At 40.8% G+C, this 24730-nt stretch overlaps 1 protein-coding gene across 5 annotated transcripts in view; it reads right to left on the reverse strand.

The window, feature by feature from the left end:
- The window catches only part of PRDM6 (PR/SET domain 6), a 97690-nt gene that overhangs the window by 9616 nt on the left and 63344 nt on the right, over positions 1-24730 (reverse strand). For 3 of the 5 annotated variants that reach the window (XM_081930614.1, XM_081930613.1, XM_081930616.1), the window contains 3 exons: positions 20630-20754; positions 13450-13792; positions 7935-7973 (listed from right to left, as the gene is read on the reverse strand). In XM_081930614.1, coding sequence (XP_081786740.1) covers positions 7935-7973; positions 13450-13792; positions 20630-20754 — 507 coding nt within the window. The remainder of the gene's footprint in view (positions 1-7934; positions 7974-13449; positions 13793-20629; positions 20755-24730) is intronic. The other 2 variants (XM_081930617.1, XM_081930615.1) reach the window with 1 other exon arrangement.

Raw genomic sequence — 24730 nt, forward strand, 5'->3', positions numbered from 1 at the left:
TGAAAAGGGGATAGAATGGAAAAGCATAAAAATGTATTCAAGAAGAGAAATCTTCTATTTATTTTATCTATTTGTTAAGTATGGTAAGCTAATGCAAAGAGCAGGACTGTTCCCACTACCAGGCCCCCACTGTAAGCACAGTGATTACAGTTGCAAGACAGCAACTCTGTTTGGGACACCCAAATATATTGGGCTAAACTACTATGGAACGAATCAGAACATTTACTGCTGTTGCCTAAAGCTCTTGTCAGATATTATGCAAAAAAAGAAAGAAAAAGACGTTACCTCCTAGCCCTGACCCAAACATATGCTTGTCAATCACAGACTTATGCTTAGAGGTTTATGATGATAGACTTCCACCCTTGTATGTTTCAGATTTTCCGCATACAGTGTTAAGCTTTGCAGATGGCTGCAATTTTATACTGGCTTTCCTGGAAGCAACTCCTATTGAACTCAATGGGACTTATTTATGAGTAGACATGAGCAGGATTGCACTACAAATATTCTAAGGCGCTTGAGCCTCTTCACCCATCTGGCTATTTTTAATGTAGGGAGATGCATTTTTAGTTTCCTATTAGTGTTTCAAGAAAATTAAGATTGTATCTTTAGGCATATTAATGATTTTAATAGCGAGGAGCAGCCCAAGGCACAGCTCACGTTGTCTGCATTTTTAGAGCCGATACGACAGTCTTAATTGCTTTCTCCCTTTTACAAATGTGCGCCTCTAAATAGCTAGAATCCAAAGCTCTAAAAGAAAGGAGACAATGGTGACCAAGCATGTACAGCAATTCAATTAAGCATAAAATAAAGTGTACTCCCTCATTCGTCAACTGAACTGCTTAATTGTGACTACTTGCATCGCTGATCACCAATACTATTATTTCACAGTGCTTCAGAGCAATGATCGTAGAATTTTTTAGCTTGACTAATGGCCTAGCGTTGGTCAATAGTTCAATATTATATTATTTTAATTACTCACATTATAAAATATTTGATGAGTGTTTCCCAACAAGTTTCAAAGAAAAAGTTCTAAAGCTGCAATAAGCCACTGCAACGGAGCCCTTTATGGAGCCTTGATTAAGCCCCAGGCATTAGCCATGGACCTCAAATTTTCATAAGAACGTAAGAGCTTGCTGGATCAGGCCAATGGCCCATCTGGGCCAACATCCTATTACCACAAGATACCTGCAGGAAACACACAAGAAAGGAACTAAGCGCAACCACTCTCTCCCCTCCTGCAGTTTTCAATAACTAGTATTCAGAAGCATGCTGCAACCTACAGTGTAGGCAGAACAGAGACGACATGGTTAGTAACCATTTATAGCCTTATTCTACCTGAATTTGTCTAACCCCCCAAATTCCTAGTGAGCTCCAACCATCACCATCTGCATGTAAAATGAGTGTCATTGTGACATCCCTGAAAGGACTATGGTGACGGTGATTGGTAAGATTATTAAGGCTGGTAAAATGGACAATTAAGCCACTGACCATCTTTGAGTTTGTTCAGTAGTGTGATACTAAGGTTTTATAGAAATCACTGGATTGCATCGTTTTAGTACTGATGACTTAGCTGCCTTGAGTATCTGAAGATGTAGATTAGACAGTTCAAAACAAATGAGTGAAAGTTCTCATCTTCCTGTAACGTAGGTTTCCCCCTCTAGCTCTCCTGTGCTGACTTGCCTTCCCCCTGCCCATGTGAATTACTGCTTACACTGGTATATGACCTTGGATCTGTATTGATAACTGTGGAGTATCTAGAGAGATCTGAAGATCCCGAGAGCTTTGTTGTTCTCCTCCTGAGGAGCATATGCTAAACTTATATACTTCTCTGGAATGTACATCCATAGCATTTTTTTTTAAAAGACTGGATTGCTTGCACAGTAGAAGTATTGTGTATATATATTTAATAATAAATAAAAACACTGTGTTCTCCATTTGATCTTTCACTCTATTCAAGCAGATGTGGGAAACCTGCCATATACAGCTGCAGACGAAGCATTGCCCTGGGAACCAAAAATATTCTACCAGACTCACAATGGGGATTCTTCATTGTGAACACGTAGAGCATGTTCCAAGGCCTTGAATGGATTGGGGAAACCCCAGTTTAACACAGAGCTCAAAGCATGCAGAGTTTGGGACCACAGAGTTCTCATACAATGTGAGCGCATGTGAAATCCTATACCTCAAAGGCACACACTAATAATTACTCTATAACTACTGTCATTACTGTGGGACAATAGGGATATGCTTTTCAGCTTTATTCTTCGTTCAAAGGAATTGTTCACTTAAGCAGAAATCATTCATCAAACTGACATGAAAATTCTGGCAATGATAAAACAAAGATGAATAAGGATAGTTTCTTCTCAAAATATTCTTAAGAATTAAATTATTTTAGTCAAAAACAATACACTGAGATGTGCTGTAATCATGACCAATTGATTTTCTAAGAGTGAGTGGGATCATTAACATTTATTAGCCCCTGGTTATCTATTTTAACAGCTCCCACAACAAACAAATAAGATACTAAATAAAACCAATTAATCTCTTTAAAAAAAAAAAAAGACAGGTCAACATGATTAATTTTTTATTCGGCAAAATCATGCTGTTCTTTGTTTGCAAATAGTTACCAAACTGAAATACGTGGAACAAAATACGAACAAATAATTAAAAACTACAATGAAAATGGCAAATACAACCCTTTCCAATGCATCATTTTTAAAGTAGAAGAACTGCACAGTTGCCTTTTCCTGCAGTAGTACTTATGTTGTGGTAATAATTGTGATGCTAATAATAAAAGTAGTATTTTCTTATCATTCAAACTGTAATTCGTTTTGGTAAAAATATGCATGTCATTTATAGTTTGCCATGGAATGTGGAATGCTGTTGCATGAATGTCATGGGCATCTACTTCCAAGAGCTTGTTACATTAGGGGTGATGAGCATGCAGTCCCACCATCTTCAAATTGGACAAAATAAAATAGTACAGGCGGCGACCATTTTCCTTGTGTCCAATTGATGTGTGAGTCCTTTTGGGCATGAAAGAGGGCCTGACGAAGCAGGAGTGTAACAAGGTGGGCTTATGCATGCTCTGCCGACACGCAGGGGGGTCAGGAATGGAACCCTGTGCAAAATGTTTACTACCTGTAATTATAAAGAGTAGTTTCACCGCTTCCCATTGTTAGGAACAGCCTGATTCTAGGATTTCATCTCAAAATAATTTTCAAACTTGTAGAAGCCTCCAGGACGGAGGGAATGACTAACCAAGGTCCTGGATTTGTGTCCCCCACATGCATCATCACAACTATAGCACTTTGCAGGCTGTGCATAGGGAATGGAGCCAATAGGAGGCTTTTGTTGGTTCTCTAGGAGGTGGTGGACCAGACACATTAGAGGCTTCAGTCTGCTCCATTCCCAGGGCTTAAACATGGGCTACCCCTTGACCACCTCATCAGTTCTGTGGTTTCTTGAGGCAGCTCAATGGAAGGTCTTGCCCTAACCAAACTTAAGCTCTGCAACCAAATAAAATTGTGGCCTTTGTGTAAATCTATATCAGACTGAGCCATTATTGCTCCTGGACCTAATGGCATCACTGCGAGTGAGCCCACAGACGCGGACATGAAGCAATCATACTTAATGATGCAGAAATATTGCAGAATGATCTGGCGTTTGAGGACAACATAGGAAATTTCTTAAAATTGGGAGAGCTTTGACCACAGTAGTTCAGGCACTGGTGACCCCAAGATTGGGTTACTGCAATATATTCTAGATGAGGCTTCCTTGCACTTCTCCCGGAAGCTGCCATTGGGGCAGAATGATGTAGTATGGTTGCTAACAGGAATAACACTTCTGCTCAGAGGTCTGCACTGGTTTACTACCGGGCCAAGTTCAAGGTGTTATTATTAGTATATAAATTATACTAATAATATACAGTAGTATAATCTAACAGCTTTGAACCAGTTTAGTAGCAGGACTGCATTACCCCATATGTGCCCACGCAACCGCTTCAATCTGTGGAACATGTGCCACATAATACTCATTTTGCATTTGCAAGAGATCGGTGTGGCAATACCTACACTATGGGACTCTGCTATTGACATTAGGAAGGCATCTTCAAGGCACTCTTTTCAGCACCTGCATAAAGCATTTCTGTTCAGGGAAGCCTATTCAGAGATAAAAGTTCCACGTGTTTGGTTTTTTTTAAGCGACACTTGATTACCCTTTTCGCTCTAGAAAAATACATAGAGCTGAAGAAGGAAATACGAAGTGTGACACTTTCCCCCATTTTGTCTCCCACTATGTGCTTTTTCTAAGGCTCAGATCAGTTCCACGGGATGACATTTATCCAGATCTCTTGGAAAAATGAAGTTTGTGCATGTGCACTTTTTCTCTACTCCTGTTCTGTGTGTGTATCAATTGAAAGAGCTGGTGGTGCCTGCAGCATTTATTCAAAAATTCAAATTATGCTTATGGGCCTGAAGAAATTGGCAACCCCTCCACTGATGTGTAATGATGACACAAATTGCCTTTGTGGCATCAGAAAAAGGAATGCCTATTGCAGGCCTTTTGTGAGTTGGTACCTCATAGGGTTTATGCATGGCAGTGGTTCCCAATTAGCATTTTAAAAGTTTTTATTAGTTTTTTTCTGTTACAATAAAAACAGATAAACGGGGAAAAGTACATATATCTGTTGTCTCCACTTCCAGTTCACATTCCTTTTTGGTTTGACTGCATTTAAAAAGGTAAAGGGACCCCTGTCCAGTTGTGGCCGACTCTGGGGTTGCGGTGCTCATCTCGCTTTATTGGCCAAGGGAGCCGGCGTACAGCTTCTGGGTCATGTGGCCAGCATAACTAAGGTGCTTCTGGCGAACCAGAGCAGCGCACGGAAACACCGCTTACCTTCCCGCCGGAGCGGTACCTATTTATCTACTTGCACTTCAACGTGCTTTCGAACTGTTAGGTTGGCAGGAGCAGGGGCCGAGCAACAGGAGCTCACCCAGTCACGGGGATTCGAACCACTGCCCTTCTGATCGGCAAGTCCTTGGCTCTATGGTTTAACCCACAGCGCCACCCGCGCCCCTGCATTTAGTCGACTGCATTTAGTGAGAGACATTTTTGTCACAGACATCTTGCATTTGGGGGAAAGGGAGGGGGAGAGATGGGGTGTGGTTCTTTTGTTCTACTGCCTGTTATTAGTGATGGGGTTTGTGTCAGCATCCTGTGGGTAGGTTGTGTATGTATTTATTTCTTTATACTGATGAAGCGAGAGCTTAGGGGATCCTGGGCTTGGTTGGTTGCATTCTGTTGATTGCAGTGTGGCTTGTTTGTTTTTTGGGGGGTAGATTGTTGGGTCAGGTATGGGGGGATAGGTCACTGTCTTGTTGTGCTGTGTATGTGATAAAGGGGAACCGTACTGGGGTGAAGGTGTTCTCGTGCTAGTTTGAGTTTGTTGGTTAACTTCTCTAGTAGTGCGGCTTCCCATATATTTTGGTACCAGTGGTCTATGTTCATTCCTGATAGGTCCTTCCACTGTCTAGTTACGATATTTCTAGCTGCTGCAAGTAAGTGACTCATGAGTTCTTTGTCGTGTGTGTGTGTGTGTGTGTGTGTGTGTGTGTTTTATCCTGGAAGATATTTAATAGGGCTAGTCTGAAACCTAATTACTACAGGGAAGCTGGAGTCAAAACCAGACTGCTAGCACACAGTCAGTAGAGATTGGAGAAGAAGAGACAGAACATAGCAAATGTTTCAAGAAGTGCCACTAAGCAGATGCATGAGCAAGCAAGAGGCATGTAAACGTTTCTTGTAATAGCTGGAGAGAATCTGAGGAAGTATATAGAGCTCAAAAATCCTGAAGTACAAGACATAGTGTTGATTCCAAGGCCTAACATGACTCACATAAAAACCGTCCCTTGTAGAAATTGTGTCAAGTGCTAAATATGTGGCAGATGTTTTCTTTCTGCTTCTGTCTGTCTTGTCTCTCACACACCACACACCAACCATCATACAATATGCCGGGGCGGGCAGAAAATAGATGGGGATTCAGTGGTAGATCTCTGGGTGATTTGAAGTCGACGGGCAGGGATTTCTGGCTCTCAGTTTTTAAACAATGGCATCAGTTATGCCACTTCATCTAAATTATACTGTTGAAATGAAGTGAGGGAGAGGGCTCCCCAGAAGTAGATTTTTGTGTGGAAGGAACGTGAACTTAATTTCGTTTTGGTACTCAGAACAAATTTCTGGGCTCAAAATTGTTTAATTCCAAGTGCATGACATCTTTTGTAACCTGAATCCAGTTGGTGGATCTCAGGGTTCTAGTAAGAACAAAGTAGATCCGCAAACTTGAAATCTGCCAGTTTTCACAATTATGTTGGTATAATTGCGTTGTGACAGTAAATTATTATTGGAGGCCCCATGCAACCATCTGAAGAAGAACAGAGGTCGAAACACATGGGAATCAGTAACAAATATATATTGTGCACCTCAGGATACCCTACTTCCTTTCCCCTGCAATTAGTGCCTTCCCACTTTTTCTTTCCTGTACAATCAGTACAATTCAGAGAAAGATAAGAGTGCCTAATGCTTTTCAATTCCTACTTAGTTAATCACTTAAATCCCATGAAGCTTGATCTTCTTTCTCTGGTTTGTGCCCAAGTGGGTTAATTTAAGGTCAACAGATGAAGGAAAGGCCATAAAACAGATTTCTGTGGTGGCACATGGCAGAATTTAAGGTGTTGGACATTTAACATTAATTCATTCAGAATTGGAGCCGGTTGTCTGAAACGAGGATTGTACCGGGATGTTGGTTGAACATGTATAATAAGTACTTATATAGCACTTTTTGAATGTTCTAAATATTGGAACATTTAAAGTACATCATATATACTAGCATAGTAAGGTAACTTCATTTTATTAACCCTCTACTGCAGATGGGACCACCTAGTGAGTCCATGGCAGAGATAAGATTTAAGGCAGGGACCTTATTCACTCACAGCTACATTAGCTGTAATCTATCCTACGCTCCATTGAACCCAATGCAATTAATGCAGCCTGCACATCATTTAGATATAGAACACAGATGTTGTATTTACTTAAGTGATTTCGTAGGTCTCTTAAGCTTAGTCACTCACGCTAGTATCACAACAGAAATGTAAGCATCTGTAAATACTGCTAAAAGATACAAACACTGCAAAATCGCATGAGTCTTGAAGACACCATTTTAAAACTACTTGATTTATGATGAGTAGCAAATTGAACTACAAAACAATCTGCAAACTACTGAAAATTTTTATGCAATAATAATTTGTTGCATACAGCTTGCTGTTTTGATTTGGTTTCAATATTCCAGAGTTATTTTATAAACAGAGAGAAAACAAATCTCGATACAATACTTCCCTAAAAGCTTTTTTTTTTTTTTTTTGGTATGTTGTGTGATGTGAATATTTATGATTAAATGTTTGCAGGTTATAAATTAGATCGAGGAAGATTGAAGTGTTTTAAGAAAAGCAGAGATTTAAGCAAGCCAATATACCAATAAAAAGTCCCAAACTACTAAATAACTGCTTAAACTGCACATCAAATCACTATTTCTACATCTATATATAGCATGGAAATAGAAAGATTAAGCACTGATTAACATATATTCTGGGTATGCTCTCATGTGCTGTGTCTACCACCTCACAACATCTTATGCACATGACTATTTACAACTAAGCTAAAAATGAAGGAAAAAAAACTGCATATGAAACTGTCAGGGGAAATATTCATGAAACCCAAAACACATACTATTTATTAAACATTGCATACTGCACATGACATTTAAGGAAAGAAAGAAAAATAAATGTAAACAAATTGTCCTTTATGAGAATTGGCTTTGAGTTAAAAAATAATGAAATAGTTTTTTAAATGCTTCACTGTGATTGAAGGCTTCCGCTTACCCCTTTCTGGAGCCCCCCAAATGGGATTGTTGGGAATTTCTGCAGCAGAAAAACAGAAGAGAAAAGGGATTTCTGACTCCTGGATCAAGGAATAGTGGGTCAATTTGTAAATGGCTGGGCAAAAAACAAGCAAACAAAAAAAATCTTGGAACATCCTTTGGCCAATTAATTTTGGATGAGTTATAGTCATCCTTTGATTGTTTCCAGGAGGAACATGAAATGATTTAACAAACAAAAAAATCACATTGAAGGGTAAGAGGAAACGTAGCCTAAATGGTCAAAAGTGTTTTTTAAAAACCCTAATTAATTTCAAATTCAAACAAAATGTGCATACAAACCTGGATGTACTCAATTCCTAATCCAGGTGGATTAATATCTAATATTAGTGTCACTGGCTGACTCTTTTATATTGTATTAAATATTACTGCCATGGCTTTAATTAAAATACTAAACATTCTCACGCTGAAAAAAACCTAATGCTATGCAACTCTTGGATACACTGCTGTACATATTTCAAATTATGAAATAATGAACAAGCACTTTTGACCATGCTCTGCTGTTGTATAATCACCATTTCATGCAATCAAATTTATGCAGGGACTTCACAGTTTATTGCACACAACAGATTATATGTGTTGCTTCAGCATAGTGGATTGCACTCTAGGATTGTGTACAATTCTCTCCTTGGTCTTCAAAAGGCAAAGTAATCTTAGATAATTTATTAAAAGACATTTCAAAGAAGGGGAAACCACTGGGGTGATATCAGTTAGTTATAACCACTTAAATAAAGGAACTTTATGACCAATATTGCATATCATCCTTGGGCAATAGATTAATAAGATTTATAGACAAAATAGATGCCTTTTAGGTTAAATGGGAGCAAACAATCCAAAATAGTTGTATAAAGTATAAGTTTTAAAAGGTGAACGGTTCTTTTTATACGTTGCATCTATCTGTGCACTTTTGAGTACAGAAAATAGGCAATAGTCAGTGGAGGATTTCTATGATTATATATCCTTGCTTCTTGAGTGAGTGCCAAACATCTGCAAACCCAATTCCCAAAATTTTGCACTGGGTGAACTGTCTACGTACAGGGTGAGTTTTTTTAAAAGAGACCCCATGGAACATGTGTACTCTGTATCCACGGGGCCTGTATAATGTTAATACAAGCCCTGGATGTTCATAAAGGAACAAGTAGGAATGGGCAAATCTGTCAATTTTGGTTTCAATCAGTTTGTAATTTTTCAAATCTTTGGTTCAGTTTTCCATAATTCTGCATCAGTGTCCTTTTTTAAAAAGTCTTGATGAAAATGAATCAGTATTTTACTGATATACACATTGCTTAATACACATATTTATACAAACAATTCTCCCTAATATAATGCATATTTGTTATTTTCACTAATATGTGCCTTTATGCATACTTACCCTTAGTGTATGCATTTTTGTAAACATTATTTAGTTGAAGAATGCATCAAAAGTTTGGAGAAGAGTGAATTCTGAAAGATGGCTGTGTTCCTATTTGCACAGTGTTTGGGGAAATGTGAATTAGGTAGAGATGCCTTTAAAAGCTGACTAAATCAAATTTCTCTTCCATCTCCCCAAGTCACTCAAATTGATTCTTTATTCAACTCTAGATGCAGTAGTCACAATATTCTTAAGTCAGTGCAACTAAGTGAATTGCATAGACAAAAGCAACCAAGGCTTGTACTAATAGGGATCAGATACCTTTGCCCATGAATCTTCACTACTGCTACCACAGTAGAAGAGGAAAAGACACAACCTGTTATTTCTCTGTAATAAGTCATGGCAGTAGTGATGCTGGTGAATAGGAATCACTGGGCACTGGGTAGGGGGTCAAGACTTTATATTGATTATAAATCTATGCTAGTGTTTAAGACTCTGCCTAAGGCTATTGATAATGGGATGCCATTTTTGTTGTCAGAGAAGTCACCAAGAGCCACATTTAACTCCCGAGTAGTAGAGATAGCAGCCATGTTTCTCTGGGCTTTGGCAACAGTCTCATAGTGCCACTGAGAGTTGATCACATCATCGGTATACACCATGTCTATATGAACATGGATCATTCCACAGGTGTTGACTCAGGCCTTGTGACCTACCATAGAGGAGAAACTGTCAAACCGCCCCAAAATCTAGTTTCAGTTCCATGGCTCCAGAAGCCCCAAATTTAGAACAGAAGCAGCAGCCCTATTAAAAATCTACTACATGTCCTTCGTCATAAGAGACTTCGCATAAAAAGCAAAGATCTTCCTGGGAATCCAGGAAATATGCTTTATTTTTGTGCTCAAGACTAACTCAATCAAAAAATGCATACAGTACAGTGTATAGTCATGAACTTATGAACACGACGTATCACGAAAGGGAGGTGGCTAAGATCCTGTTTTTTCCCCAAGCAGCATGAGAGAAAAATACTACCTATATTCCTTCTTTCTATGTAGAAGAAGGATGGGACCTAAGACCCAACTACATCCTACTTGTTCCCTTTTCCCAAGAGACCAGCACTGTGATAATTACAAAGGCAATGGTAATGAGGCACTCAGAAAGAGAGGAGTTCAAGGTTCTGTTTCCAGATACATCACAGTATGCTGTTTTACCAAGTCAGACTACTGGATTGTCTAGATCAATACTGTCTACACTCAGCTGTTCTCTTAATGACATCAGGTGGGCACAGCAAGAAACACACGTGCATGAGGAACACTGATCTGGAAGCACCCCAAAAAAAACATTCCTAGCACCAATATGTTGGGGGGCGGAGGTATCTAACTGAAAGAAGGCACAACCTCTCTACAACAGATAGCGTAGCCCTATTTAAGGCTAAGGGAAATTTTGCAGGGCACATACTTGATCACAGATGATACACACTATATGACCCTGAAAAATGCAGAGTTGTGAGTGTGACATAACTACCTGCTGCTAAGAATTCAGCTTTCTTATAATGTTCACACAATTCAGATTTTTCAGACGCTCCATTTCCCTACCTACTATATGTTCCATTTTATTTTTGGCAAATGGAAGGACTTTGAACTTTCATTTGAAACCTCGCCCACATACCTAGAGCACCAGCCAGTGCTTCAAAATGGCATCTACATTGGAGGGGTCAGAAATAGAATATAAATAGCTGTGCCAGATTGCAGCTAATGCCAGTGAACTATGAGAATCACAGAGTTTCCTCATTCCTTCCTATGAATGAGAGCAGGAGGGTAAGATGTTCAGTATGTGTGGAGTTCCCCATGTACACAAACAAAATTGTTCCTCCATAGAAGAGGAACTTTTGTACAAGTGTCACTTCAGATTATGCCCAACACAATGACTAATCTGTGCTATGTCAAGGCTAGATAATTTGGTTCGAAATGTTTTTGGTTTTTTTAATTAAGTAGATCTTTCTAATTCAGATTCAGTCAGAAAACTAAGCCTTGTTTTTCACCCTCAGGCTTTTGTTTATTGTTGCCTGAATGCCCAGGTTCATGAGTCACAGCACTAATGGGGCTCTTGTGATTAAGATCCTATAAATGTTTGGAGAACTTTGAGAGCTTGCATTTTATTGGCACATTTATCGGTGAGAATGCTGTTACAGGTTTTTGCCATGAAAATATAGGAAGCACTATTGTACATTTTAAATTGTAGTATGAGAGCAGTAAACAACAATGGAACCTGCTAGCTACCAACATTAACCCCAAAGGATGAGAAATACATATGACATCATTTCATCTTTTAAAACCTTACTATCTTTCATCTTTGGAAATTTTGTGGATTCCTTTAGATGTGTTCTAGCATTTTGAATCTTTCAGTGCAGTGAGGTTGCATCCAACTTGTAGTGTGCTGTCAAAGTTAATAATGATTAGAGCCATTGAAATCAGTTGACTTAAGTTAGCCATTACTAATCTGTCACATAGATTTCAATGGGTCTACTCTGCAACCCCATTCATTTCAACTAATCTTATACAGCAGGGATGAACAAAAAGTAGTTTGGGATCTACTCGTGGATCTCTGGGTGATCTGCAAGGGTTTCTAACTCCCATCTATAAAGCTTCTCCCCTGCCCCGTGCTAAAACAATAAGAGACTGGGGGTGGGGAGGGATGCTGGGCAGAAAAACATTTTCATGCAAAAATCTAGTCCTGGTTAAGAGCTTAGTTCTGATGCTGATTACTGATATGAATTACCAGCTCTGGTAGTGGTTACCAAATCTAGAGCTGAGCGTGTGTTCAGAAGCGCCCCAGTCCTTAATTTTTAGTGTAAGTCTGCATGGCTCAACCACTATTTTCCACCTAGCCTTGGCTGAAGGAGCTCGGGGTTTTAGTAAAAAATGAAATAGACCTGCAAATCTAAAATCTGCCCCACCACTGTGATACAAGACCAACATGAAATTTGCATTGAAATGTACTGAGGATGCAGAGTGATGAAAGTGGGTTACATGTTTTCCACAGTTCCCGAAATGTTGTAGTAGAGCTCTGAGTTTATCCATGAACATGGATGAAGAGTTTTGGCACAACTCTTATGTCTTCCAGAGCTCCATTCTAGTCCATTAATGTCCGCTTTCATCACTGAGATCCTGCAGCAGCAATACTTCGTGGATTGCAGCCTGAATGATTATTCCGGGAGTGTTAGTTGTTTTATTAAAGCATCTCTTTGCTGCTAAAGGAAAAGACAAAAACAGAAGCAGTCTTTTTATTGAATTAATCTGATTTTCGTCTTTTGTGCTGCCAGCTATCAAGATTGTCAAATAAACCAGATTTGATTTATAAATAATAGTTCCATTATCTCTACTGGGGCACTGGTCAGAGTACCTGAAATTTTAATTCACTTGTTCAGCTAAATTTCATCCTCAGTTCATGGCCATAAAATTCTGTATTGACAAACTTTCAAACCAACTTTGACTCTGAGGTATCTAGTCAACATTTTTCTTCTGTGTGGATATTAGTTTATTGAATAAGTGGCATCTGTTTTCCTCCACATCACTGGTGGGGTAGGTATTTCCTTTTGACAGCTTTGCACGATTTATGGCTTTGCATGCTCCGAAGAAAAATAGTACTAAGCAAAAAATTCCAATTCATTACCTCTTAGTACTTAATTAAGTTCATACACATTGCACACTATAGGTGAACCCTGAGATGACTATGACAGCTGCTGAGCAGCAAGTTATATTATCTTTCAGAGACAGAATGACTTTTAATTATCTTGACCTCTTTTTTCCATCTGTGATATCCATACATTTCCCTTCTACTTTGTTCCCCCTAACAGATGTACCAAGCCAAGATTATATTCTTGGTCATTTTCTCTTATCTCTGTGTTTAGGTACCCCGTGTTTTTTTCCAAATAATAAAGCCAAGCTATGTCCACCATTATCTATGTGTTTTGTACAGCAGCAGATGAATTGCATTGCGCAGGTTCCTCCTAATAATGCTCTGGTGGTGGAAAGGGTAACAGCCTGATAAAGCAAAAAGAAATGGATCTTACTATCAGAAGATAAAGAAATAAAGAGTGCCCATGTTTTACCTGTCAGGGTTCTGTGTGCACACATGCATCTGTAAGAGGATCCGTTGGGTGAAAGTCTTAAAGCATTGCCCACATTTCCAAAGATGCCAGTCACTGAACTCTGAATTTAGTTGGCTTGTTGATGTAGGGCTCGCAAGGACTCGCTGGTTTTTTACACTGATCTGGTTAAATCCTGATTCGATAGAGCCTGATTTATCCAGAAGAGAGAAATTCCTGTTACACGGAGTCTGTGGAAATACAATGGACCGCTGTGGAGTGGCAGAGGGTAGTTTGCTACTTTTGTTAAATGGCTGCACGGTATCTTGTCTTGACATGGCTTCCATTACAGTTGAAGGGACATTCACTAAGAGAAGAGGGTGGGGGAAGAGAAAGTTTTTCTTACAACAAAGTATTCAGAGATAGGGAAAAAACCAAAACAATTTGAGTTAACATTAAAGAAATATGCCATCTGCCTTCCGCCTACTGACTAGAGCAAGTGTTTATTACTAAAGATGCACATTAAATGGGCCAACCTAGTACAGTGGTACCTTGGTTCTCAAACTTAATCCGTTCCGGAAGTCTGTTCCAAAACCAAAGTGTTCCAAAACCAAGGCACGCTTTCCATAGAAAGTAATGCAAAATGGATTAATCCATTTCAGACTTTTAAAAACAACCCCTAAAACAGCAATTTAACATGAATTTTACTATCTAACGAGACTATTGATCCATAAAATGAAAGCAATAAACAATGTACTGCAGTCACACAATCAATCAAACAGCAGCTGGACTGGGTTCCACAAACAAAAAAACCACAAAAATGCAAAATAAATAGCAAAAACAGACAGACCTCAGTGTAACACTCAAAACGGAGCATGTCCAGCTTCCGAAAAACGTTCGCAAGCCAGAACACTTATTTCCAGGTTTGCAGTGTTTGGGTTCCAAGTTGTTTGAGTACCAAGGTGTTTGAGATCCAAGGTATCACTGTAATGATCTCAGACCTGGTCTACTCATGCAGCTGAATGAGGTGACATAATTCTAAGGTGTAGAATGTGCTGTACTTCCTGACAGCAGACGGGAGATTCAATTTAGCATTGCTAGAAAAAGAAGCAAGTAGTAGGTACACGAGGGTGTTTCAGACTGGGACCACAGCAGGGGCAAAGGGTTAAAGGTCCCTCCATTTCGAAGCAGTCCCAGTCCAGATCAGGTTATTTCATGACTGCTGTTAAAGAAATATTCACTCAGGGAATAATTGTGTAAATAATGTGATGTCCAGTTTGGCCCTAAGATCATTAAAATTTGGCTTAAAGGAAAAGTTACTTTGAAGGGGGAAACCCCTTACATCCTTCATTATTTCTTCTTTTGCAATTTTATATTCTCTATAATTTATTCCATACAAAATGTTATTGCACTTAGTTTCACATCTGAGCAATGTACTAAATAAGGAATAGAGAACAGTGAATAGCATCAATGATTTCTCAGGAGTCAGAGATAGTCTCCAGCTTTACAGCTGTTTGCTGCTGTTCTTAGAGTTGTCCTTTTTTAATTGTCATATATTAGGGGTGCGCAACCACTTTTTGCTATGGCCAAATAACAATTTGGGGTAATTTTACTATTCCCTGAACCACAGTGTCAATAAATCCTGCCAAGTTGGATCATAGACACCACAAAGCCTTGTGCTGCTCTGTCACTGTTTTTTCTGTGTGTCTCTGTGTTTCTCTATTCCAGGCTTTGCAAGAAGTGAGGCTCACTGAAGAGCTCTGGTTTAATAATAATAATAGTAGTAATAATAATAATAATAATAATAATAATAATAATAATAATAATAATTTGTTAGAGCAGAGCAGGGAAGGGTTTATTTTCCAAAAATTAAAACACTTATTTGTTTTTAAAAATTGTCCACTGCTCTGCCTGGAAGTGGGGGGCGGGTGGGCGGGAATCTTCAGCACTTCTCAGGCAGCATTAAGGACAGCCTCATTTGGTCATGCCTATCTGGATGACATCAGCTGCCAGCATAACAAGGCCAGTGTGAAGCTGCAAATATGTAAAGAAAATGTAGAAGCAAGAACACACATTGACCATGTCTTAATTATTTTAATTATTTAGGAAAGGAAGAACAAGAGACAAACCCCTGCTTCTCCTCTGCTTCAAAATATGAAATTAACATGGATTTTGGAGTTTTAGTTGGCCTGATGAAGGTAAGAATGGATTCTGGAGGTAAATTAATTTCTTTTAGTTCCCCCACAAAACCCTGTTTGTCAACAATTTGGCAGGCTTAATCTGCTCTGTGCCTTCAAATGTAATCTGTCAAAAGGGGGGGAAGTGATATAAAATCAGTTCCTGTAAAATAGTATCAATGTTCTTTTCACACTTCCTTAGCCAGAACACAGGTGGGAATCTGTCCTATATGTACATAGAACCGTCTATACATGAAGGAGCGTCTCCACCCCATCGTTCAGCCCGGACACCAAGGTCGAGTTCTTAGGGCCTTCTGGCGGTTCCCTCCTTCTGAGAAGTGAAGTTACAGGGAACCATGCAGAGGGCCTTCTTGGAAGTTGCACCCACACTGTGGAACGCCCTCCCTTCAGATGTCAAAGAGTGAAACAATTATATGACCTTTCATAGACAGCTGAAGGCAGGACGGTTTTGGGAAGCTTTTATTATTTGATGTTCTGTTTTGTCCCTTTATATTTTGTTGGAAGCTGCACAGAGTGGCTGGGGCAACCCAGTCATATGGGCAAGGAACAAGAAATAAGTTGTTGTTGTTTTGTTATAGCTTGCCCTTCCATTAAGAATACATCACTGCACTGCATGTTTCAGTTGCTTATGCTCAGGCTTAGTTAAGGGCTGAGTTACAGCAGGGCATGGCTACTAATAATCTAAGAGTTATCCTGATCCAACAGCAGGGGGCTAGCCCTGACACAGGGAGCTTAGAGCTTCAGCTCCTGGACACAAATATATTTGGATCAAGTCTTAACACTTTGAATCAATTTACAGTTCATATCCAAAACATCCATGAGCTGAATAGGAAGGCAATTTATGGTGATTCCCCTCAGTGGCGTAGCATGGGTTGTGAGCACCCGGGGCAAGGCAAGTAATTTGCACCCCCTAACCCGTGGATTTGTGCCCCCTAACCCCCAGATGTTGCGCCCGGTGTGGCCGGCCCCCCTTGCACCCCCCACGCTACGCCACTGATTCCCCTTGCCACCTGTAGTCCTCCATTTCCCCCTTAATTCTGCTCCAGAGTGTCACCCAATCCTTCAGAGCAATTTGGGGCAGGGGAGCTATAGGAGGCAGAAGGAATAATTGAAAATTGGTCTTGTCCCTGGTCTAGTTATGGATGCATACTGTCAGCAGACAGACACCACCCAATATGCCACACAATGGCCCTTACCTAGTCAGAAGGTGGGCAGCGATGCCAGCCCTCCCCCCAGAGGGCAAAATGACTTCACCATGGTGGCCAGCCACAGTTCAAATTTGTCCTATCAGGGGCAAGCTGAGGGGTGGAGCCTGGGAGAATCCACAGGGCATCCTTATCGCATAGGTGCAGCCACATCAGCCTTTGAATGGGGTCTCAGGCCAGAACTTAGAAAGGCATTAGGCAGGTGGCACTCAGAATCATACAAAGGGTACATTTGCCCTGGATAACCCTCACTTAATCTTTCCATGTAACTCCTCTCTTTCAGGTACCCCTTCCAAGAACGCCTGGATTTGTGGGCACTGAGGAAAAGTCTACGCAAGGGCAATGACTGCTGGGTCTCCAGGCCAGGGCCAAGATGACATGGATGAGCCAACGTGGCATGTGCTGGGATGCTCTCATCCCTAAGCTAGAGCATGAAATAGCAAGATGCAGCTCCCCTGATGTGTTGGTCCTGCAGTTGGGTAAAATGATCCGACCACCTGGAAGAGTGTCAACATTATCCTAGTCTTTGACGTAAAGAGACTACACAAAAAGTCTCCAATAGTCACCATCATTGTAGGTCAGTGCTCCTAAAACGTGAGCAGTGGCTGTGCATGTGGAAGGACCAGCCTGTGTTAATCATGTCCTCTGGAAGATAAGTGTTGTGGAGCAATGGAACACCTTGGTGACCATGTTATCCCACACCCAGCAATGAGGTTTTTGACAGTATGGACTTTTACAGGCCTGATGGTGTACATTTGACGCCTGCTGGAAAGGAATGCTGGTTGAGCGATGTGACAGAGGATTGGTTGCAGCTGTGGTGTGTTTGGTGGCAAGATGGCAAAAATTAGTCGAGGGATTAAGGCATTGGTTGAAATCCTTAGTCCAATTCTGGATGGGGTGAAGTGGTACCAATACATCATGGCTCCTAAGCTGCTGCAATGTATCAGCAGCTCAAATTGCCTTTGTCCAAGTGGGCGGGCTGCAACTTTCCTCTTGGGGCAGTTGGTTGCTCCAGGAGGAAACACACAGCCTGCCCACTTGGGCAAAGGCAGGCAGGGGTAGGGCTGGACAATGTTGGGTTTTCAACACTGTGGTTTGGTGATAAACCCATGATGTTGAAAGAAGCTGCATTGGCCCCAACCGGCAAGGCACAGTGAAACTGCCTCAGCTCTCATGACAGGAGCTGAGGCGCATTCACTCCAACGCATCATGGGCTGCGGACAATGTAGCTACCCCCAGCCTGCTGCTCAGCTGGGGGACGGAAAGTCTCCTACACCAGCTAAGCGAGTCCTGGACCTCTTCTGAAGGCCGGCGGGGGGCGAAAGTCTTTGCTCCCCCCCGCCAGCCTTCCTGGGACAGCGGAGACTTCTCCGCTGTCCCGGGCGATCTTAAAATGCTGGTGGGCGGCAGCGAAAGTCTTTGCTCCCCTCCGCCGGCCTTCCCGGGACAGCGGAGAAGTCTCCGCTGTCCCGGGGGCTTTTAAAATGCTGGGGGACGGCAGCGAAGGATCTCTTCTAAAGGCCGGCGGAGGGGCGAAAGTCTTTGCTCCTGACGGCCAGCATTTTAAAAGCGGTCCGGGATAGCTGGAAAGCGCAGCGCAATTCCCTGCTATCCCGGACCGCTTTTAAAATGCTGGCGGTGGGGAGCAAAGCCTTTCGGCCCCCGCCGGCCTTCCTGGACCTCTTCTGAAGGCCGGAGGGGGGCGAAAGGCTTTGCTCCCCACCGCCAGCATTTAAAAGTGGTCCCCGGAGATTTCCCTATGAGCTTTCTTCTTGCGAAGCAAGCCCATAGGGAAATTCGTCTTGTAGAACGACTCAAAAACGGAAAACACTTTCGTTTTGCGAGGCGTTCGTCTTGCGGGTCACCACTGTACACACAGTCTCTCGGGCTCCTGCATTTGACTGCCTTAACCTGTGTGGGCACGTTGCAAAGCCATCCTATCTGCGCCTTTCAGAGAGGGCTGCTGACGAGTGTTGGGTCCCAACTGCCTTCCACCGGGAGAGTCGGCTCCTAAGCCAGTCCACCCTCCCAGACAAAGGCAGCCAGGCGTAGCCAAGCAAGGCTGCCTTCACCAGAGCCCACACCTCACTGCTGGCTCGTGGGAGCTCCTTTAAACTTCTCCATTGAGGGGTGTGCATCTGTGCCCCCTCAATGGAGACCTCCCAGCTGAGCAGTCCCACTCCTACTTCTGTGCAAGCAAGAGTGGGGTCAGGGCTCTCTCAGCTGGGGAGGGGGAGCACTTTAACAGAACCCCCACTCTCACCACTGGTAGGTCAGGGGCTCCATAAAACTGCTTCACTGAGGCAAGGGCAGCAGCACGCACCTCGGCCAAGCAGTTTAAAGAAGTGGAGGGAGGGAGGTGTATTGGCACCTCACCAATGCAGCTTGTTTCTCCCTCTGCCAGTATGAGGACAGAGTGCGATGGCAGTCTCATCAGTGGTATATCACAGGTGAAACTGCCCCCACTCCCGAGCTTGTTTCGCCCTCAACCTGTTGGGCACTGGAGGTAGAGGGACTCAAGCGGTGGGAGTTTCACCGGCGATGAGTGAAACTGCCATCATGGTCTGCCCCTCATACCGCTCCTGGGTGATACATTGATCTATCACCCAGGCCTACTTTGAGGGCACCCCAATGCCTCATCAGAGCCTCCTTGAACCACTCAGCTGGGGTGGAGTCCCTTCCCCCCAGCTGAGCACAAGCCATTGGGGCTCGCACACTTCCTCCACTAAGGCAGGGAGGAAGAAATAGCCAAGATACATTCCAAACATCATAATATATCAGCATATTGTGGTATTTAGATGCTGATATATAGCCCAGCCATAGTTCAGAGGTTACCCCGTTAGAGGGGTCTAAGTAGATGTCTCTGTCCAGAAGCCAAGCATGGGGCAGATGGGCAGCCTAGTGAGGACCACCTTAGTAGACCTGCATCTTGAATGGTGCTCCATCTCAGGCATGACCATCAGCCCATCTGGAGGCTGAAAATGGATATATACCCAATGCGTGAGTCAAAGTCAACCTGTATCTGAAAGCAATAAAAGTTGTAGCCATTTTTAATCCCACAACATTGTGCTGTCTGTTTTGTTTTACACCTGTTGCTGCCTGGGTTTCACCCTCTGAGGGGCAGCGGCACTACAGGTGGGTCCATAAACAGTTTCAAAATTTAAAAAAAATTCTCTGTGAATTACCTAATCTTATGGTGGAGGTTTAAAGATGCTGACAGTGATAACTCTACATGAAATACAGGGGGGAAGTAATATATTTTAATGTTATATGGAGGGTGAAGTATGTGTCATACTGCAGTTAGTATGCTTTGGACCAAGACATAAATTCTGCACGCTCTGCTGATCACTGCTCTCAACAAAGGCATGGAAAACTGGTGACAGTTAACAACCTTCATTGTGCTCTGGACTCAAGGACTCTGCTTGATGTGGATTATCCCTCATAACATGGTTCCAAAAGATTTTCATAAAACATTTTTCTGTAGCCACTTTAATTGTTTTGTCTGTTATTTCAATCTACAGACTACTTTTCCATGTTTCAGTTTTCAGAGCAGTGCCATTTTGAGTAACAGCCCAAGCTTCATTCCTGGATTCTATGTTTAGTTCAATTCTGTCCCTACCAAGTCAAGAGTTTTTTCTTAGTGTTTTAAAATGGATCTCTAAATCGGAAAAATTCACAATAATTTAATGCAAACGGAGTGTTCACGGATTTAAATCTGAACATATTTTAAGGAGAACAAAGAACTAATTGTAGTAACAAACTGTGAAACCAATGTATACAGAGATGAAGTAAGATACTTACAGTTCTCATCTTGTGCAATGCACTGTAACGGGATTCCAAAGAAAGATGTGTAGCTGTCATTATACCAGACCAACAACTCTGTGCCCCTGGGAATGTCCATGCAAGCTCTGTAGAATATATTTGACCTGGTCAGAACAAGCAAAGGGAGAAAGAATGAATGGTTGGGCAATAATTCTTCAGGAGCATCCACTCATCAGTGAAAGAGAGAGAAAAAACCTAGTGAAAGCTGCCCTCCATACAGATCCTAGTGGTTCTAGCAGAGCTGGCTCCTTCTATACCCAACTTGCTATCGGAAGATTGCTTAAGGAAGAACTAACTTGCCCCGAGGGGAAGAAGAGAAAAGATACAAACCCTTCTAACTGTAGCTAGGAGTATGAAAAGAGCTGGTATAAGCAGCTAGCCTGTGACAATTGTATTTATTTTTACATAGGCAGAGGTTGCTCTGGTTTGTTTTTGTTAGAAGACAATGCACAAATACAATGAATAAATGGACAGATGGATGAAAGTATTCTAAGTGGCACCCATGTAAAGCAGAATAACAAAGTACATTGTATTTCAAAGCAAAAGTCATCTGAACTCTGAATATATAGATGAATACAAATATATAATTTTGGCATAGCATCCTTAAAATATGCTTGCAGAGAAAATGATTGCCATGATGGAAGAATATTTCAAATTTCCATGAAATGTTTAAATGCATGGGGGACTTTGGGGTTCTGGTACTAAAACCAACACCCCTAAAAAACAACCCCAAATCTAAAGTAGATCCCACAAGCCTGAAGTCTACTTCTGGCATAGACAAGCTAGTTTTCTTTGTTCCTAACACAGTAAACAAATGATTTAGATCTAAAATAAAAATGTTACTAATAACCTTGACATTTCTTTACACTGCTTTTATCCTTGAACAGAAATACATTTCTCAAAGCTTTAGCTAAGCTCTGCTGAATATGAGCGTACATTTCTATAGAAAATGGTCCACTCTAGGAATGTTTCCTCAAAGCAAGCTCCAAAGTGGAGCTTACTTCAATAACTTTCTTTTCTGTAAGTATGCATAGGATTGCATCCTTTGTGATATTTGTGGTTACTGTGAATTTTTATGAAACTTTTAAGTTTGAAAGGTGGTATATAACTTTAATAAATTAATAGGCAGATACACTGGGTCAGGCCTTCTCCTTGGTGACGCCCCAGCTTTGGAGTTCCTTCTGCCCCAAAATTCAACAGGCATATATGTTGACGTTATTTTTAGATAAGTGTTTGGAAACTGTGACTGATTTTATTACGGCTGACTGTTTTACTGCTGGTTTATATACCCTGTTTTTTTATTGGCATTTATTGTTCTTTATTGAAGATTTACTGCCCCATGCCCTAAGATCTTTGGATGAAAGGTTGTATAGAAATATTGTAAATGAAAGAACATATCTCTCCCCACCCAACTCCCAGAATACGAATAAGGGAAGCATTGCTATTTCATAAGAATCTCAAATATTGGATGAACATAAATGACAACCAACTAAGTCCAAAGAAGAATTTTGCTTTTGATACACCTTCGTGAAAAATAATAGACACGATGCAAGTACATGCAGTACAATACTATCTACGGTATATTTACTAAGAAGAAATTCCCACTGATTTCAGTGGGGCTTACTCCTGGGTATATTTCCCTAGCATTGCCACCTAATGTCTGTACTTGGCTTAGGCATGGCTCACCACTAAACCCATGGTTGTAGTAACAGTTACCTATTCACCTATTCACCAGTAAATCCATATTTCTGTTTAGCTAACATCTTAAAATGGAGCTGAGATTCAAAATTTGTTTAAGCAGATACATAAAAATCAGTTAACAATTATATGAAACCCCACATGCTGGTAAAACCAATGTGAGACCAGGCTTTTAGGAGACAAAATAATAAAAATAAAAATAACTGTGGAGTGGCTGTTAGTAAAGCAAAACATACTTATATGAGATGGATAGTAATTCAATAAATACAAGACAAGCTTTCCATTCTGGCTGAAATATTGCCTACCAGAATTATACAGTCATTGTAGTAAGAAATGACAATTTTTTTACATTATCTTGTGTAAAGTGTGGAGACATAAATGGACTTTTAAAAAAGTTGAATCTCCACTGGTTTCTGCAATGAAGAATTGCTACAAATATTAGCCTGAAGTTTGAGATAAAAGTGTGCAGGGTTGGTAGGCCTTAAATTTAGCCTCTCTATAAAGAATTGGCTGTAGCGGTGCAATTTGTTTCTTGTATAACACTGCCGACATAAGGAGAATCCTTAACCACATTTTTCATGGCAGTGAGATATGCACTTGTCAACATATTTTGTCACCGCAAAGTGGCTCTTGGCAACAGGATCATAAAGATCAATAAAAAAGTGCAGATTCTCAATATTTTACAAGCAGCTGCAAAAATTTCATTTATCTTGTTATTTTCCTCGCTTACTGCCACCCTGTCTCAGGAGGGCACTGCTGGCTAAGCATAATGCTTTTTCCCAACATTCTATGAATATCTGACAAAAACTCCTGCCTCCATCTCTTTCCTGCCCTCTCTCCCTACCCCTCCATCTATTTCCACCCAAGCTGTACGTTTTATTAATTCTTTCCACCATTACATAAAAATCAAAATCAGGACAGTTCTATAAATCACCCGCATCTTCTGACTTAAAATAAAAATAAAAATGTGTCTACTTTGTACTTCACCCTTGTAACTTTTCATCTCTCTGTTTGGCTTCACCTAACATAAACATAGCAGCCCAGCAAATGAATGTGCTAAAACCCAATGACACACTTTGCCGCTGAAAGAGCTGAACTGTTTTCAAGCAATGGGTGGTCTCTAAGGCTTGGAGTAGGCCAAAAAAGGGGGGGGGAGTGTAAGCATACACGATTCCTTACAAGCATATTGAGCTTCCAAAACTTGCAGAAATCTCTGCATGCTGAAGTACATCAAAGGGATTTTTCCTCTTTCGGATAATATTTCCTTTGCTGACATGTATTTAGTATTGTGGTTGGATGACTCATAAAGATAGCTTTGTGGCGTCCCAACGCAGTTGAAGCAGAACACATGCCAACAAACATTATTGTCAGCTTCAAAATAAAAACAAAACGTTCAGCTAAGGGTCAATCAATCAAGAGTGCTTTGAAGAAAATTCCATTTAGATATTACAAATCATAACAGAATGAATTTGAAACAGCTGACTTTCAGTGAGGAAGACGTCCATGCACAATAAAAAAATTAAGACGGTTTTTCAGTGTCCAACTTTTCTATTTTCTTACACTTGGACGTGGTCCCTGGTGATAGATGCCAATTGTTGTTTTTTTAATTGTGTTTTTGTAGTTCATTTTTAAAAGATCTAAAGTAATCGAAAACAGATCAACAGAGGGAACTCTAAGGAACAGCTCCATCATGAAAGGAGAATTGTAAAATCCACTTAATATTGACAGATGTGTAATGACTTTCTCATGGTCTCATTTTGCTTGAGATTTTAATCTGCATGTACGCAAATATGCACACACATAGTGATCCAGTGATTTGCTGCAGACATAGTGGTGTAAATGGATGTAAATACCTCCCTTGTCCTCAAGGGCTGTCTGTTGTTCCTTCAATGGAAAGGACAACTTTACACATGCATCCTTTTTTGGTAGCAGAAGTGTCACATGGATGAGCATATACAGGCCTCGTGGATAAACATATACAGGCCTTCAAATCTGCATCAGGGCAAAATCTAAGTATGAATACTTTACATAAATGCTCATGACATAAAAAAAAAACATTGACTACTAGTCAAAGTGTTCTTTATGATCTCAGAAACAATTCTTTGATTTACCAATTTAATACTGTTTTGCTGACATTCAGAACAATTGTTGTTGACTTCTTTTAAAAATATAAGTCTCTGTTGTTGCACTTGGATTAGTGACACAAATTGACAAGTGTTCCCCCCCCCCTTTGAACTGCTTTTGTCTATTTTGATAGTTAACCCAAAGAAATAGAATTTGATGATTATCTAGTTATGAAAATGGGGGTATAATACAAAAACTACGATGTTTCCCTCTTTTTTATATATGTGATTTTTAAAATAAAAAATAACACAAAAAAGA

This window comes from Podarcis melisellensis (assembly GCF_964234715.1).
Source record: "Podarcis melisellensis genome assembly, chromosome: 11".
Lineage (NCBI taxonomy): Eukaryota > Metazoa > Chordata > Lepidosauria > Squamata > Lacertidae > Podarcis > Podarcis melisellensis.